This window comes from Numida meleagris, chromosome 6 (assembly GCF_002078875.1).
Source record: "Numida meleagris isolate 19003 breed g44 Domestic line chromosome 6, NumMel1.0, whole genome shotgun sequence".
NCBI classification, from domain to species: Eukaryota; Metazoa; Chordata; class Aves; order Galliformes; family Numididae; genus Numida; species Numida meleagris.
Genome location: NC_034414.1, coordinates 41,374,678 through 41,392,215, shown reverse-complemented (window position 1 = coordinate 41,392,215; position 17,538 = coordinate 41,374,678). Strand labels below are relative to the sequence as shown.

The 17,538-nt window shown below is 38.5% G+C and overlaps 1 protein-coding gene across 3 annotated transcripts in view; it reads right to left on the bottom strand.

The window, feature by feature from the left end:
* NRXN3 (neurexin 3) overlaps positions 1–17,538 on the bottom strand; it is a 1,003,017-nt gene that overhangs the window by 259,579 nt on the left and 725,900 nt on the right. For all 3 annotated transcript variants that reach the window (XM_021401765.1, XM_021401766.1, XM_021401767.1), the window contains one exon: positions 7,786–7,967. In XM_021401765.1, coding sequence (XP_021257440.1) covers positions 7,786–7,967 — 182 coding nt within the window. The remainder of the gene's footprint in view (positions 1–7,785; positions 7,968–17,538) is intronic.

The following is a 17,538-nucleotide window of genomic DNA, read 5'->3' as shown; positions in this document are numbered from 1 at the left end:
GTCTTAGTTTTTAGTATTTAAACTATAGTTTTATCTTATTTTTCTGCTTTCCTCCCCCTTATATAGACAAGCCATAATGTTTGGTAGTCCTATGTCAACTTGAACTTGTTTGCAAGGGGAGAGTTTGCCTATCATTAACAAGAAATTACTTTTCCCTCTCAGGACAAGTAGTAACTGACTGCATAATGCTGTTAATCTTCACCACTAGTGATTAATACAGATACACTCAAATCATCATCTGTGATCAACAAAGAAATCGAGCACAATTAAGATGCAAGTCTCAGCTGAAAATTACTGCTATCCTAAGCAAAAAAGAAGACGTGACTTAAAATTTGTCTTTATCAATAATTATAGAAGGGAGGTAGACACTTGTGATGCACTGTGCAATCCTCAGAAAACGTTCGCAATACAATAGCTCACGCTATGTTATAGCATTACGTTACCCAATGTTGTTAGGGGACAATACTCCCACACAAAACACTACAGTGCCAGAACACTACCTAGTACATGCAGGTAACTTCAAGAACTGACAAACTACAGCTGCAAATGCTTATTAAAAAAATATACATAATGAAATGAAAGAGAAACCCTGCTAAATCTTGGTATCCCAAGATTAAACCAGAACAGTTCTGACTCCCTCATTCAGTTCATTTGCCATCTTGCCTGGAAGAAGTTAGCAGTCAAGCTTTCAAGTCTTCGTGCATATGTTAATCCACAGGTTGCAGCTATTAAAGATAGCGCATTCAAAAGTCTGTGCCAGAGAACTCATCCATAATAGAAAGTTGCATTCAGATAGATTTCGTATGTGAATAATTACAGGAGACCTGCAGAGTACACCCTCAGGTAGGGTGGGTTTTGTCTCGGTGGAAAATGTCTCCAGACAGTTTGTTCTCTTAGACTTTGTAAGGATTCAGACAATGTGATATTTCACTGGAAAACTCACCCTAATTTCCTCCCTTAACCAGTAGGAGTCCAACCATTCTCATGCACCAGTTGCTTCTCTTTCTTAGCTATGCAAATGCACAGTACACAAAATGTCTCCTGTACCTAGCTGGTTAATAAACAATTCCATGCTTCAGTGAAGAAGCCCCTGATCCATCTTATCTTTTGGTCATCTGTTTGCATGCTTCAGTATAAAGCATCTTCCACTGAATTTATATTCTGTAACAACCTGGAGAGGCTCATAACTTGTTTAAACAGACATGAGAAACGTACACAGATCATTACTGATTCTTGAATGAAATGACACATGATGAGTATTAAACTTCAGAAATGATGATAACCTTCGGACACTGATGCTCAACTACTTTTGGTATACTCTAAGAACCATATCAAACTCAAAGGCTTATTTTATATTGGTTTAAGGCCTGGAAAAGCAAGAGTAAAAGCCATATTCTGAACCCATACGTATAACTCATAATTAAGATATGGTGAAGTTATTTGGTTTGGTAGGAGCAGATTAGGGAAGCAATGTCCTCCTGCTGCAAGGGAAGATCAGGTTCGTGACCACCTGAAAAACCTGAACATCCACAAGTCTATGGGTCCCAGGGAGATGCACTGTGGAAGAATTAGCTGATGTAGTTGCCAAGCCACTCTCAAATGATATTTGAAAAGGCATGGCAGTCAGGTGAAGTCTCTGGTAACTGGAAAAAAGGCATAATCACACCCATTTTTAAGAAGGGTAAAAAAGATGACCTCGGGAACTACCAACCTGTCAGTCTCACCTCTGTGCCAGAAAAGAACACGAAGCAGGTCCTCCTGGAGGCTACACTAAGGCACATGGAAGATAGGGAGGCAATACGGGAGAACCAGCATGGCTTCATCGAGCGCAAATCCTGCTTGACCAACCTAGTGGCCTTTCATGATGGTGTCACTACATCAATGGACAAAGAAAGAGCCACTGATCTCATCTATCTGGACTTCAGGAGGCTTTTGACACTGTACCCAACAAAATCCTTCTCTCCAAATTGGAAAGATATGGATTTGATGGGTGGACTGTTCAATGGACAAAGAACTGGCTGTAGGTCCAAGCGCAGAGAGTAGCAATCAACAGCTCCATGTCTGGATGGAGATCAGGGACAAGTGGCATCCCACAGGGGTCAGTGCTGGGGCTGATACTCTTTAATATCTTCAGTGATACTGACAGTGGGGTTGACTGCATCTTCAGCAAGTTTGCTAATGACACCAAGCTGCAAGGTGTGGTCAACACACCCGAGGGACAGGATGCCATCTAGAGGGACCCAGATAGGCTTGAGCAGTGGGCTCAGGTGAACCTCGTGAGGTTCAGGAAATCCAAGTAGAAGGTCTTACACCTGGGTCAAGGCAACACTCACTACCAATAAAAGCTGGGAGATGAAAAGATTGAGTGCAGCCCTTCTGAAAAAGACCTAGAGGTACTGATGGGAAGCTGGACATGAGCTAGCAGTGTGCCCTCGTAGCCCAGAAAGCCAACTGTATACTGGGCTGCATTAAAAGAAGCATGGCCAGCAGGTCAAGGGAGGTAATCCTGCCTCTTTGCTCTGGTGAGGCCTCACTTGGAGTTCTGTGTCCAGATATGGAGTCCTCAATACAGGAGAAACATAGACCTTCTGGAGAGCATCCAGAGAAGGGCCACAAAAATGATCCACGGAATGGAATACTTCTCCTACAAGACAAAAGAGCTGGGGCTGTTCAGCCTGGAGAAGAGAAGGATTCAAGGTGACCTGATAGCGGCCTTTCAGTATCAAAAGGGGAGCTACAGGAAAGAAGTGGACAGACTCTTTAGCAGGGTCTGTTGTGATAGGACAAGGGGAAATGGTTTCAAGCTTAAAGAGGGTAGATTTAAGTTGGATATAAGGAAAAAGTCTTTTACAGTGAGGGTTGTGAGGCACTGGAATGGGTTGCCTGGAGATGTGGTGGATAATCCACCCCTGGAGACAGTCAAGGTCAGGCTGGATCAGGCTCTGGGCAACCCGATCTAGCTGTGGATATCCCTATTCATTTCAGGGGAGTTGAACAAGATAACCTTTAAAAGGTCCCTTCCAGCTCTAAGGATTCTGTGATTTTATTCATATTCACAGTATCTAAACTCAAATTTAATGCAAGAAAAAATGAGGAAGCAAGAAATGGTAAAACATGCAGTTTAAAACAAAATAGTAACCATAAAGACCATAAAAAAAACCACCACCACCACACAAAGTAAGATAGGAGACTAAAGTAGATCATCTGCTCTCCCCCCCCCCCACAATTTACAGCCATTGTAGATCTATTGTCTTACAAATAAAGCAAGCTACGCTTAAGGAAATCCCCTTATTTCTAATCTCTTGTGTATAAGAATATAACCATCTTAATTTCCACTCTGAATTTGGCATCAGAAAGGATGAAACATTATGCATCAATGTGATTTTCAGCAAAGTAAAACATCAACTGCTATTAATTTTTGCCAACATTTATCATATCTATCTAGCCTTTAAGATATTCAGTTTATCATACCCCTTCTGTGACTTTAGTTCTAATTAACTCTTCTGCTTCTCTCTCTACTCAGATTACATAGGTTGGCAAGGCACTTTTGTAGAGTCTCTGGAGACTTTTTGCACAGCAGAGCCAGAAATGCCCTCATAATAAGGGCATCATAAACCCAGACAGAGTTTGGCCAACCAGTATTAGAAAGAGTTTTTCAAATACACGAAAAACAAATTTTGCAGAACTTACACCTACATTTTCTTCCTTTTCTGCTGACTCTCATTTAGCAGTGCCATTTCTACTCAGCAAAGATCAACTTATACTTATTGATTGAGAATCAGAATGTTCTACATCAAATCCTGTAAACCCTTATCTGCAGTCGGGTGCTAAGTGATGGATGTCCATTAGTGTAATGATTCGACAGGAATCCTTCCAAAATCACTCCAATTTTCAATTAAACTTGGGGTTTACTTTCTACAATCAATTCAGACCAGTCTTACTACCTCACAACACCAGTCTGAAGAACCAGAAGTGAGATGACGGTTTACAGACATAAAAATGAAAAGCTGCAGAATAAAACAGGAGCACTAAGGGGTGGGAGATTTGTCTCTCTGTAGTCATCACCAGAATGATATCCATCATAACTGCAGCTGTCTCCCTCTCCTTGATTGTTCTCTATAAAGTCTTTTGCATGTTGTAAAAACCACAAAATAGATGTTAGATAGATGTAATGTGAAAGATCATATAGAAACATTCAACCATAACTCAAATGCGCAGTCTTTTAAGTCTCTACTGTAGAACGTAAATTTCTGGTACATACTTGGCCTTGGTTCTTTGAATGAACTGTCAGAAAAAGAAGAGATTTGATATTGCAGAAACACTCATTCCACATGGTACAGTTAGTGCTGTTCACACTAACACCTCATGCTTCATACACAACATTGATCTGGAATGCGTGCCATCCATTTTCCCAGTGCTGCCAGTCTATTCTTCTTTGTAAATCAGGAGAGAAAGTAGTTTCGGAGGTTTTAATTGTTTGTCATATAAGAGACAACTTAGTTAATGAATTTCCACAGTGTCTGAAGGAGTCATCATTTTAAAATGAATCCAAACAGAATCATAAATTAAACAATATCCAAGTCTTTAGTAAAGATATCTTCTTTGACTTTTTATCTCTTAGAAAGATTATAATGAATGCTCCAAAACATACAGAGTGTTCAAAAAATATGGAAACTATTAAGAAGTCTCCCTAGAATAGTATAAGCTCCTTTAACAACCTTTAAAATTGTATCAGATTCATATAAAATACAACCCATACAACTCATACTATGACTGGATTGTTTTAGCATAGTAATACACAGTACAAAATGATCACCAAGCAACTTTTGTGATCTGTTATCATCAACAGGGCAGCCAAGGAAGAGTGAGAAGGTCAGAATTTAGTAAATGCTATCCTTAAAAAAATAATAATAATAATTTTTATAAATAAGTCTGACTGGCATACCAGAAAGGCCCCAGAAGAACAGGCCTCCCCAGTACTCATTCAAAAATATCCATCAGTTAAAATAAATAGAAGAATTCCTCCCCAAAAGTCGATTTGTTATTTTGTTAACCATGCATAAAATGAGTTACTTAACATCGGTCTTGCCTGATGTAATACCTATTTTAATTCTTTCTCCTATGTTTAACACAGTTTCATAACTTTTTCATGATCTACATTTTTTTTATTATCATTATTTTTTATTATAACAATTAATTATTTAATTAATTAAATAATAATTTAATTATATCATTATATTTTTTATTATCATTTGAACCACTGTCTTGTTTCTTCTGGCACTGAAATACTGCCTAATAGGAGGACAAGGCTTGAGAAAAGGAAAGTGGACGGCATCTTTTAACATGACAGCACACAGCATGTGATAGTTTTCAGTTAGTTAGGAAGACTAATCCCATGGAAAGCTTGCATATGTCTTCTGAAGTAAAACATCATATATGGTCTCACATTTTAGTTGTGAAGATGCAACTTTCAGATTTCAACCTTTTCCGAAATAATTTTGATGTTAACTCACTTCTGTGCCTTTGAGTAATTTACATAAAGTACTTAGAATAATTATACATAAACTAAAAAAAACAAACAAGAAATAACAAAATCTTAAAGATATTCAAGAAGCCAGTAGCAGTTTCAAAGTTCATAAACTTTTCTACCATACACAGTGGCATGAGGTTCAGACTACACTTTTTATTTGAACATTGGTGTTGTCAGCAAGAGACATGATGAGTGGGAATACCAGACACAAAAACACAGTAACATACCTTTGCAATTCACAGATAAATGGCAAATCCTCCTAATCCACCATGACCACAAAAGAACATGAGTAATTACAGCTGAACTACTGTATTTGCTGCCACTGAATATCTTTAGGTGTAAAATTGGCCGAACTGTATCTGAAGTGGCCAAGAAAACTTTTAGCACTAATACCTACCATAGTTCATAGCTTAGGTATCTAACGTCTCTAGATTTCTGATAACTCTAAAAAGATGGTCAAAAAAAAAAAAAAATCAGACGGACTCATTTGTAAGAGAAGAGTTAATAATATTGAAGACCAAATTATAGAGAAAAACCTGTGCGCCTTTGTCATTGACGCTGAAAAAACCCATTATGCAAACGCTCTCACTGTTAAAAGTTCTTAATAAAAGAGTAAAATTCCCTGTTGGTACTTGTGCACATTTTCCCCCCTTCCTTCTGTTGAGCACCCTCCTAAGAAGTGTCTGACTTACATTTTCTCTGTAACATCCCATAAGGCAGCCAAGAGCAACAAGATCCTATCTTTTCCTCCTAAGAGCCAACAAACTCGCATCTCTTCGCCTCTCCTCACGTGCCTTGCATGCTGTTTTCCAGTTATCTGACAACCTTTTACAGAAATCTTACATATAATAGCTGAAGAACATAGTCTCTTCTTCAGTCATGTCCAACCACTTCTGCTTGACACAAATTACAGAATTTCAGCCTGCTTAAGCTTGACATTGTTTATGTTTACAATATCTTCTGTTTTTCAGCATAGGGGTTTTGGCTTAGTTTAGTTTTTGTTTTGAAAAAGTATGAAAAGTGTTTCTTTGTGGTGGTAAAAAATAAAAAATAAAAAAATGCCAGGATTTGATCTTATTTTCCTTCTAACAAAAAACACAAACAAAATGTTTGGAAAAAACAGGAAAAGAGAATCCAAAACTGGTGACAGTGTACTGGTTCAAGGCCACTCTCCAACCATTTTAAACATATCTGAGCTTTACAACAAAATTCAAACTAAAACCACTTAAAATACTGGCTATGAGTGCTAACCCTATACTTTGCTTCAGAAATATTCTGCAATATTCCTTGTGCTTCCACAAGATTCTGAACATTTTAAATTCCTCTGTACCATATTAAGTCCCTCAGTCATTCACATTAGGTCTGTATATTGGACTGTGGCATTCCGCATGGTTATTTACACCTTCTCCAAGTTCCAGTGAAACATCAACAACTCCCCAGCTCATTCAAACCATGCAGTACCGCATCCTTTTTCCCCATTTGAATTAATGCATGGAACTTTGGAAACATGAGCATCAAGCAACATGACCAGCTTCTACCTCTAGTAAATTTCTTAACAACTTTATTTAAAAAGGAAAATAAACCCAATAGTGTTTTGCACCCAGCCCTCTACCCACCATATCAGAAAATAAACACATAAAAAAAGACTTCCAAAGTTTCTAGTCTTAGTCTCATCTTCTCACAGAAACCCAAACTTTTACTAAAGCCATCTTCATCCAAGATCTCCTTCATTAATGTTTGCTCTCAAAACAAAAAAATAAGTCCATCATCTTGCAAAGCCATGCTATTTGGAACTACCCTGCAATAACAAACATCAGTTGTATTGACTCTTTCCACACCAGGTAAGGATATGGTCTGTTGTTACTTAGCTTCCTCAGTGAGAAAAATTAATCCTAGCTCCATTTCATTATTTGCCTTCTGAGAATAGCAACAGTCCACCAAAAAGTCAGATGTATTAGTGACAAAATATATTTACATTGTTTCTACAGTTCTTGAATACATCCTACTGCTATTGAATGTCATATGGCTTTCCCCCGACTCCCCATTCTTCTGGCACCAAGACCTAGCACCTTGTTCATCCCATTCAACAATTTTTACAAACCCCGATGACCTACCTAAGACAGGTTAATTTGATGAGTACTGAAGATACAGAAAGGACAGAGTATGACATATTTGTTGTTTCACCATAATAGTTTTCTTTAAATGTATAGACAGACATTCGGGTTTGACATAGATGTTGGTCTAGCTATACTCACTATGTGCAGTTGTAGAAAATCACCAAGTCCAGGGGCACTGTCAATTCGTACAAGAATGCCATCCTTCACTGTTGTGCTGAAGCCCACAGCAAGACGGTCTGTCCTTGTGCTTGGTCTGTCATTAGCTGGCCAGGTGTACAAGATGAGGCCTCCACTCTTCCCAAATATGTACGTGGCACCAGCTAGAAAACAGAAAATTCAAAGAGCAAAAAGCATTAATTACACCATTTATTTGTCAACTCTGGAAATAATTCTATGGTGAAAGGAACATACACAAACATATGCTTTCATTTGTTAACATAATCAAGATATTCTACTGATCAGACTACTGACAGCACACAGAAAGAACCAGGAAAATTAAGCAGATGATGAAAATATATATTTCCAGACTCTAGCAGGTAATAACTGAGAACAATGAATACTAAAATCTTCTCCTTTGTGACAAATGACATTGTGAGCCCCCTGATATTGATAACATACATTATAAGGTACAGAAAAATGTTACTTAGATTGCCTTCTCCTGCTTACCATGTGCATTCTTCCTTCTATAAAGATGCCAGTTGCCCTTTGTGGAGACACAACTCTGGAATGCTAGACTAGACTTTTTTCTAACAGAAGGACATATGAAGGTGAAATAGCTTTTTTTTTAAAAAAAAAAAATCAAAGCATATCTGTTCCTTCACTATTAGCCTTGCACCATTAGCCTATGTGACAAACACCACAATTTCTTCCATATGAATGGTGCGTCTCTCACATGAACATTGACTCAAGAATGCAAATAATTCCAGTAAGTAATCTAAATGTGCATGTATGTTATTCAGAATATGCTCATGTTCCTACATGCATAACAGCAGGAGAACAACAAGCAAATACAGTCTTCCACTTTCGGTATACAACACTCCAGGCATTTTTACTGTATGCAACCTGCTAAAATGTATTTCAGGTTCCTAATAAAAAGTATTTCAGTACCTAAATAAAGGCAAGCAGTCTTTGAAATAAAGTGAAGAGCTTATCAAGAATTAATGATTTCATTAGTACTTAACATCATCCCAGACAATACCCGATAGCACAACACTTCTGAAGGGTGGGAGAGGGAAAAACACAACAACAACAAAAAATCACCCAAACCAGACATTGTTTCAGAAACATGGGATTTAGTTTCACTTAGGGATTTAAAGGGAATATTTGGCCTCTTGTAGGATGCCTTGTCTTCAGTTGATGACTATTCACAGCTGGGGACTTTTGTTTTTTTTCAAAACTTCTAAAGACTTTTGGATATCTAGGACAGGTATTTCCAGCATCATTCTCTTTATGGTTAGCCTGGAAATTTGTTCCTTGACCTCGTGTTTTGTTTTGTGTTTTTTTTGTTGTTGTTTTCTTTTTTTTTTCCTGGTTTATTTTTTGGACAACACCAAAACTCTACAAAGCTGAACACTGTCCTGCACATTCACAAGGGCAATCTCAGCTCTGTAAGACAGACATGCAAGTGAAGAATTTCCACTGCAGATAAAGACAATGAGAAGCAGAAATATTCAGAAACCACTTTCTAACTTGTACTCAACACTCCAAGTTAGGAGCAGGATTTTTATAACACAGCCTCTGAGCCTCTTTGAAAACACAACTAAAATTGCCATCTTAGATCCAAAACTTCAGGCGGGTCAGAAATGTGTCTCAGTGTCCTAGCTACTTACTGCACCTGAGTTCATAAGCACTATAATAAAAGATCAGAAGCTTCAAAATGGAAACCCAAACCACTCAGCTCTCATTTCAGTGAGAAGTATGAGAACTGCAGGAAGTACAGGGAAACTGGGTACATTTTCCAGTCTGAGAGAAACCGTGACTAATGCTATTCTTTTTACCCCCAGGTGTACCAACCAGCAATGGGCATCAAGTTACCCTGAAGAGAACAAGCGTAGTTAGACGCAGAAATAGGTCGGATTTTACACTCTACACTTCATCTCTACACTAGCCCATAAAGCTGCAGTTCCACTAAAGCTGAATATTACACATTAATGGAAATAATTTATACACTTTGCCCTCATTTAAGAGGCTTCTTCTAGAAATCTCAACACACATTACTAAGACAGCAAACTCAGGCACACAGAAGGAAAATTTATAAATAGTTGACTCGATGACAGAGTGAAAATGTATCCACGTTCCCCATCATATGCATACCTACCAGAACATGCTATCAGTAAATTCAAACAAATGAGCCAGAAATCAGAGTTAGGCAGGAAATTTCCCTCATAATTCTGAGTTAGCAGAACACACTGGCATAATGGAACTTTGAACACACACAATTTCGTTGTCAAAAAGGTTAACTCTACAGACTGAGCTTTATCTGCTCATTCAGCTTTAGACTCAAGATGGAGAATGCATAGCTTGCAAAATACATAGAAAACATTTTTGTAAGTTTGTTTTGAAACCCATCCCCAACTGTATATGTAAATTCATCAAATTAGTTGGCAATGACTGGTTATTGAATTATCTATAGCTTCTGCCATGGTCTGGGATATCAGCTGCCCCCTATAAACTATGTTACAAATATCTTCCTTCAATTTATTAGCTTGTTCTGAAAGTTGTGCATTACATTACAGACTAAAACAAGGCACAGAAGTTTGTTAAGTAAAGCAAGATGAGTTTGTTTATTTTTAATTAATTCATGGATTAAGATTTGCTTTCCAAAACTATTCTCACTTGAATTGCAAGGGGGTTTATATGTAAAGACAAACTTGAAAGAGAGTTCTGCAGTATCTATAAAAAGACAGATAATTTTGTTGCCTCTCTAAGAACCATTTGGATGCAGGTAGAGCATGTCAGAGCTCCTGTGAATGCCAATTATAACCAATTATGTCTTCATAGGCCTGTCATGGGACTTAACTGATTAAGAGAGCTCATTTTTTCCCCCTCAAAGAACGGATTTCATTTCTAGGCTTATCTTGATGAAATTCAGCATCTACAGGTTTATGCACTTAGCACAATCAGATACGACAACCAAAAGATCACTGGCCAAATTAAACTGACAACAGAAAGCTGATGGCTTGCAGTTGTTTCCTTATTCATAGAATGGCTTGGGTTGGAAGAGACCTTTGAGATCATCTAGTTCCAACTCCCCTACTATAGGCAGGGATACCTCCCTCCAGACCACGTTACTCAAAGCCCCATCCAGCCGGTCTTCGAATACTTCCAAGGAGGGGGCATTCACAACCTCACTGGGAAACCTGCTCCAGTGTCTCACCACCCCCACAGGAAAGAATTTCATCCTGATATCTAGTCTAAATCTACCTCCTTTCAGTTTAAAACTATCTCCCCTTGTCCTGTCACTATATGCTCTTATAAAAACCTTCTCCCCAGCTTTCCTTCAGGTACTGGGGGGGGGGGAGGTTTCATTGATATTGTCCATATCAAAGTTAATTGCATAATAATAGTTGGCCTGGTTGGCTTGTCTATGCATAACTGAATACACAACTATTTGTTGGGTACATCAATGTTCCCTTCCCTTTCCTGAGGCTAGGTAGGACATGCATTGCCCTGTTTGGAAGCTGATGGCATGTTAACATTACACTGAAAGCATCTTTTTCCCCAGAAGTATGAACAGAATAGTTAGTCCAGTCTAAAAAACCACAAGGTACAGACATTAAATAAAAACTGGGGAGGAAGGATAATCAGAATTACTACTACAGAGCCACCACATAAGAAAAAAATCCAAACAAATGTTTTACTTGAATGCTTCTATTTGACTGTAGCAGCTGAGTTTATGGAGTTTGAAACAAAAAGTAGAATTACAATTCTGGACTTGAGGAAGGGAGATTTCAACTTCATTGTAGAATGACAAGGCCATAAAATCTCTGACTGGCCTTGTTTAAGCTGGAACAAGTGAGCAGGTTGGACTAGTTTACTTCCATAAGTTCCTTCCAATCTTAAACCAATGACTATGTTTTATCTGTTGTGCAGTACACAATTGTAGACTAATTAAGAGTGGAGTTCAAAAAAAAACCTGATGAAATTACAGTCTGTTCAGTTTGAGATCCTCTCGCTGTACCTAAGCTTTGTTACACACTCTTTTATTACACAAGGGCATACATTTCTTTCCCCCAAAGGCATTCTCTATTCAAGACTGACAATTGATAATACACTGTTAATGAGCAGCTACTTGATATTTAGTTTTTCCTCATTGTTCAAGGCTTAGTTATATACTTCATTTAATAAACAACTCCAAAACTCCAACTACACCCTGGAAACAGGGAATTCTGAAGGACTGATTAATTCCATGGTATTTATTGTTTCAGTGTTTCCACTGAATTGCTTACACTTCATTTAAAAAAGAAAAATGAGTGCACAGAGCCATTTCCCTACTCAGCTGTGAGAAATCCCATTTCTCACAGTGCCTGGGGCCACATTTCCTGTACCAACACAAGAGGTGAAGAATACACTCAGCTACTGTGCTGGGATGCTGCACGCAAAATTTGGAGGTCAGAGAAAACAAGAACTAAGGAGGTTGCTCTGAAAATAATGCTTCTTATTCATTTCCATGAAAACTATTACAAGCACTACTACAAAGAGCACAATAACAATATTTGCTAGAGCAAATTCTCAGCTACAAAACATTATTTTTCAACAGTCACTAACATTAGCTATTCATTGCATTTTTTGCCAGCAATGAACAAGAGCCTGCTTGACCCACTGAAAAAAAATCTGCACCAGAGGACGTGACCTACTGTCACCACTGCTGAAATACAACAGCCATTGTCTCACTGTGCTAACATTTGTTGTTTGGTCTCCATAAATCTGCAGTCAGCGGGTGCCATTTTTTCCACATAGAGAAATTCAGTGACAACTTTGCTTCATACATACTCTCATGTCAGATGACATTTGTCAGTCAGACTGCCTCTCTGTTGCCATCTGTCACATGGCAACAATATGCAATGGAATACTGGTGGGAAGGTTCAACCTCTACTGCCATACCACCAATGTCTGCCTCTGATGTCACAGGCCAACAAAATTAAATAGGAAGCATTAATTTCAGATCAGCCCAGTTTAAGGCAAAAAATCATAAAAACATTTCTAACAAAAATTATCAGCAAAGTTATAAGCCATAGCAAGAAAAACCTCCTAGTGTGTTGTGTTAGGAAATATTTACTTGAAGTTAGCACTACCACCTTTAGTTTTAAACCAGTTATCACTTTTTGTAATCATTGCTCAAAACCTTCAAAACGTGTCTTAAGGAAGAGTGTCCTTCAATCAGTGCAGAAGAATTGCAGCAGCTCTACTGTTCCTAGAATTAAGCCTGTAAAGCAGTGGAGAATAAGTCTGCCACATTTACACAAAATATATCTTCTCCTGTCCCTCAGGGATCCCGCAAACCTCCTGATGTTAAATAAAAAACATTCTCTATTTGCATCCACTAAGCTATTTTGTCAGGAGTCTATTTTCTCAGCTACACAACTCCAGCACACTCCTAACTCACTGCGACCAAAGAAATGCAATGTTTGACAGATATTAGAGCCTGCAAACTATAGTGGCAACTGCACATTGGGATGCAAGTATGAGTCTAACAGACTGTAAAGAGTACAGTTCAAATTTTTAAAATGAAAAAGTACCTTTAGCATGAAAATTACTAAGAGATTCAGGCCAACATAAATGTTGCAATAATAACCTGAGTTAACTGAACAAAATTTATCAGGATCCCACTTTCCTTCACAATGATGTTGTCAGAGGCAGAACAATCTCAACTTGTGTAATAACATTTACATTTTTTGACAACTAACAAAATTCTATTTAATGATTCAAGCATAAGCAGATGAAGACACAAATAATTAAATGAACACTTCACAAAAGTACCTTTCCTCACCCTCCTCCAGCCTGAAGTGCTGGTCTCCACAGGCCTTCCTAGTACCACCTTACACTCCACACCCCAGGGATGCCTCATTTTCTGTGACTTGATAACACATGTGGAGAAACTGAAACCTAGACAAAAGCAGTATTCATCAGAACCAAAGTCTTGCTCCTCCTTCTCTTATAGGCCCTCTCTCTGGCACTTACTAGTCACAGTGTCCCAGTTCCTGCCTTCCCCAGTCCTTGCATTTAAAAGGTCTCTTAATGCAAACATCCGTTTAATAAGAATAAAAGGGGGTTGAAAAAGTTTACAGGGAGCTAATCATCATAATCTGGCTCACTTGACCACTCTCACAGGATCCTTCATAGGAAAACTGAAGACAGACCTGATACTTCTTATTTAATAACTGCTGAAATATTCTTTTATTTATTAAGGAGTTTTAAATTGCCTATGAATGAAGTAAACTTAAAGCCATGAAAAATGCAAAGCTTCCTGTCTAATCCCCCCAAAATCAAGCTTCTGTTCACAAAAAGAGTTTACATGAACAAGCTTTTTCCTCTCAGGATGCTCACTCTTCTCTTGACAAACCCTCTGAGATTCAGACCGAATACTATCCCCCACTCATTTCTCATGTATTGATTGATATGAAATAAAATTCTTTCCACCTTTAAAACGTGAAGGAGCTGCTTCCATACAAAAAGGAGGAGGAGACAGGAAATCTGCAAGACTAACACAAAATGGAAGCAGCAATTCGGATCATGCCTTCCCTCTCTCTTTGTCTTTTTTAATGACAGCAAATTAATATGAGTCACTTTCCTCTCAGTACGTGTGCATCAGCCAGCAATCGAATCAGACAGTATGCTGCTTCTTATTAGTTACACTGCATTAAAAAGATTGGAAGAAAAGAGGGGGGAGGAAGGGACTTTAACAACTAAACAGTCCAAGATAGCTTACACTTTAACTATGAATTTCCCTAAATTCAAGAGAGTAGGAATACTGACTTTTCTTCCTGATCTGAATTTGTGGTGGGGATGTTTGCCACCTCAGGAATGTAAGGATTAGCTGCTGACTGAAATGGACCCAAGAAGACCAAAGACATATCAATTTAAACATAACAGATTACATCCAGGAAATATACTTTGTTAATATTTTCATTTACATAAAAATGTGTCAACTAGTTCACTGTCATGTCTCCAACATGACAATGATCTTAAGTAGACACTCAGGGAAAACAAAGAGCAGAGCAAGCTACTTCCTTAAAGTACCCACCCAGACTGAGCCTTTTTTTGCAATTGACTCAGCCCAATGTGGTTTGTTTATACAGTCATCCCAAACAGACCTCATTTCAAAATACTTATCCAGTCTCCCCTTGAAAGCACTGAAAGTCTTGCATTCAAAATAACAGCTTACAAAGCTATAGCAATTGCTTACATAATTCTGCCACTAATGTAGCAAAATGTACACCAGACAACCATGTGCCCCAGCAAAGGGGTTCTGACAGCATCCTGCACTGTACTAAGAAGACTACAGCCAGTAGATGAAGTGACTATTCCCCTTTAATCAGTGCTTGCTTGACTGCAACTAGAGTAATGCATCCAGTTTTGGAGACTAATACAAGACAGACATTGACAAACTGAAGTTCAGTGGGAGGCCACAAAAGCCCTCAGGAGGCTGAAATCCCTGTCTTGGGAGGAGAAACCGAAGGAACCAGGCTTACTGAGCTCAGAGAAGGAACTTCAAGGGGACCTAAGGGCAATCTCACAGCACCTGCATGGAGGCCAATGAGAAGATAAAGCTAAGCTCTTAATTGGTGAACAGCTTGAGAACAAGCAGCAATGGACACCGTGAAATAAGAGATTCTGACGTCACACAGTAGGGAAAAGCTTTTTCCACATAAGGACTGACAGGCAGGCAAAGAAGTCATCCAAGGAGATTCGAGAGTCTCCATGCATGGAGTACTCAACATATGACTATGCGAAACTCCAAGCAATTTGATTCGACCTCACAGATAACCCTAATTCAAACCCTTGCTCTGAGCAAAGACTTTTTGTGGTCCCTTTCAATCTGTTACTCAATCATATGAATAATTACCTTCTTCTATTTTTAATAGCTGCACTTTCTAAATAGATTGGTTGTTCACTAATTCTCATATTGGATGATGCAGTAATCTGTCCCTGTATTTATTCCCACAGTGTCAACCTTGCCGTGTAGACTGTTACAACCCTTAGCCCTCAAGTCCTCTCTTTCAACAGAGACCAGTTGAGTCAACATATTCAGCCCCCACAGCTTTAGGCAGATATATAGCAGACATCAATCCAGAAAAGTTTCACAAGGGCAATCCCTCCAGGACTTTTCTGCACACTGAAGCAAAAGAAAAAATAAAGAAAAAAGAAAAAACATGCATTGCTCATAACAAATACAGAATTTTCATTAGAGGAAGACAAAAAAAATGGAATGCACCAAAAGAGATCAAAAGAAATTACAAATAATACAATTGAAAAATGAAATATGAGATTTGCTGAGTAGAAGTACCCAGAAAACAGTGTCCAGTTACTCTGATTCTTGCAAGACTGGTCCAGGAGCACACATATCAGGGACAAAAAGTTACCCACCATCCAGAGAGAGACTTCATTAGGGCCAACTGTGACTAAATTCAGCAAAGGTAGGTGGAAGTACTTCTCAGTTGCATTTTGCTGCCAAAGAAAAGCTGGAATCTGAATGTGATTTCTTATTTCTTGGCATTTCCTAATAAAACAGCCCACAGAGAGAATGTCCTTGGAGAAGCCCAGAAGGCAGCATGCCAGAGGAGCTGAACTCAGAGACTACTGTAAGCAGACAAAAGCACAGTAGGATTCATAGCACGTTTGGGGCCTGAAGTGAGCATAGGTATGTTAGCTTACTACAGTACCTTCATAGAATCTGAATAAGAAAATGGCATAGGTACAGCTCATGATGAATGGAAGCCAGAGTGCTACTACTGATCCCAGGCAATTCAGCTCTTCTTTAAAAATATCTCTTTAGTTTTGATCCTTAAACCATGTCTTATCGCATTAAAACAAAGTATGGGGAAAAAAGCAGAAGTACAAACACAAGCTCTATTTTCTCACTTTCATTTGCTCATCTCATGTTTAAGAAAGACAACATCTAGCTTGCAGACTACAAGGTTTTGCTTAAGTGTAGGAAATTCCTCATTCATCCTTACAAATCTGTTTACATTTCCACAGTCATAGGTATCAAAATCAGTAAATAGAATTTACATTTATGGTCTCCACAGCAGGAGACCAAAACCCAAACTTTCAGACTTGAATGTTGAAAAGAGCTAGACTCAAAATAGTAGCTATTAGATATTCCCCAGAGCCACAGAAAGTAGCTAAATCACTTACTCAGTCAACAGCACAGCTGTTAGGAATATGAAGCAGGTTTTCCAAGGTCTAACTTGCTGGCCATTAATATTTCAGTTTGGGTCAGAAGCATTCTATCAAAATTACTAAACTCCATTCTGAAAACCCACTCTCATGCTACTTATTATTGTAAACATAGACCAGTTCTTTATAACTAAATGGAATTGATTTGGTCTCCCAAGGAAACCTAAGCTCAGAGTTCTGAGCTTTTTAGCCTCACATCAAATAGAACATCATCCATCACAACTACTGGAAGGCCAGCAAAAGAACAAATGTACGTTTAGAAGCTCACCTTCCCCATAGTCTCTCTAACCTTTCCCCAAGGTCGCATAGTTGGAGTGTAAAAACGTAACTATCCAGAGCCAACAGCACAACACAAAAACCTTTCCATAAACAATATACATCTTCTCTTACAAAGTTTTTTCCTCTTCTCACCACCATGACAGGACAATCACCATTAGGAGAGGTGGACCTATGTGAGCATTATACAGGCAATCTGTTTAAAAAGTATTGTGC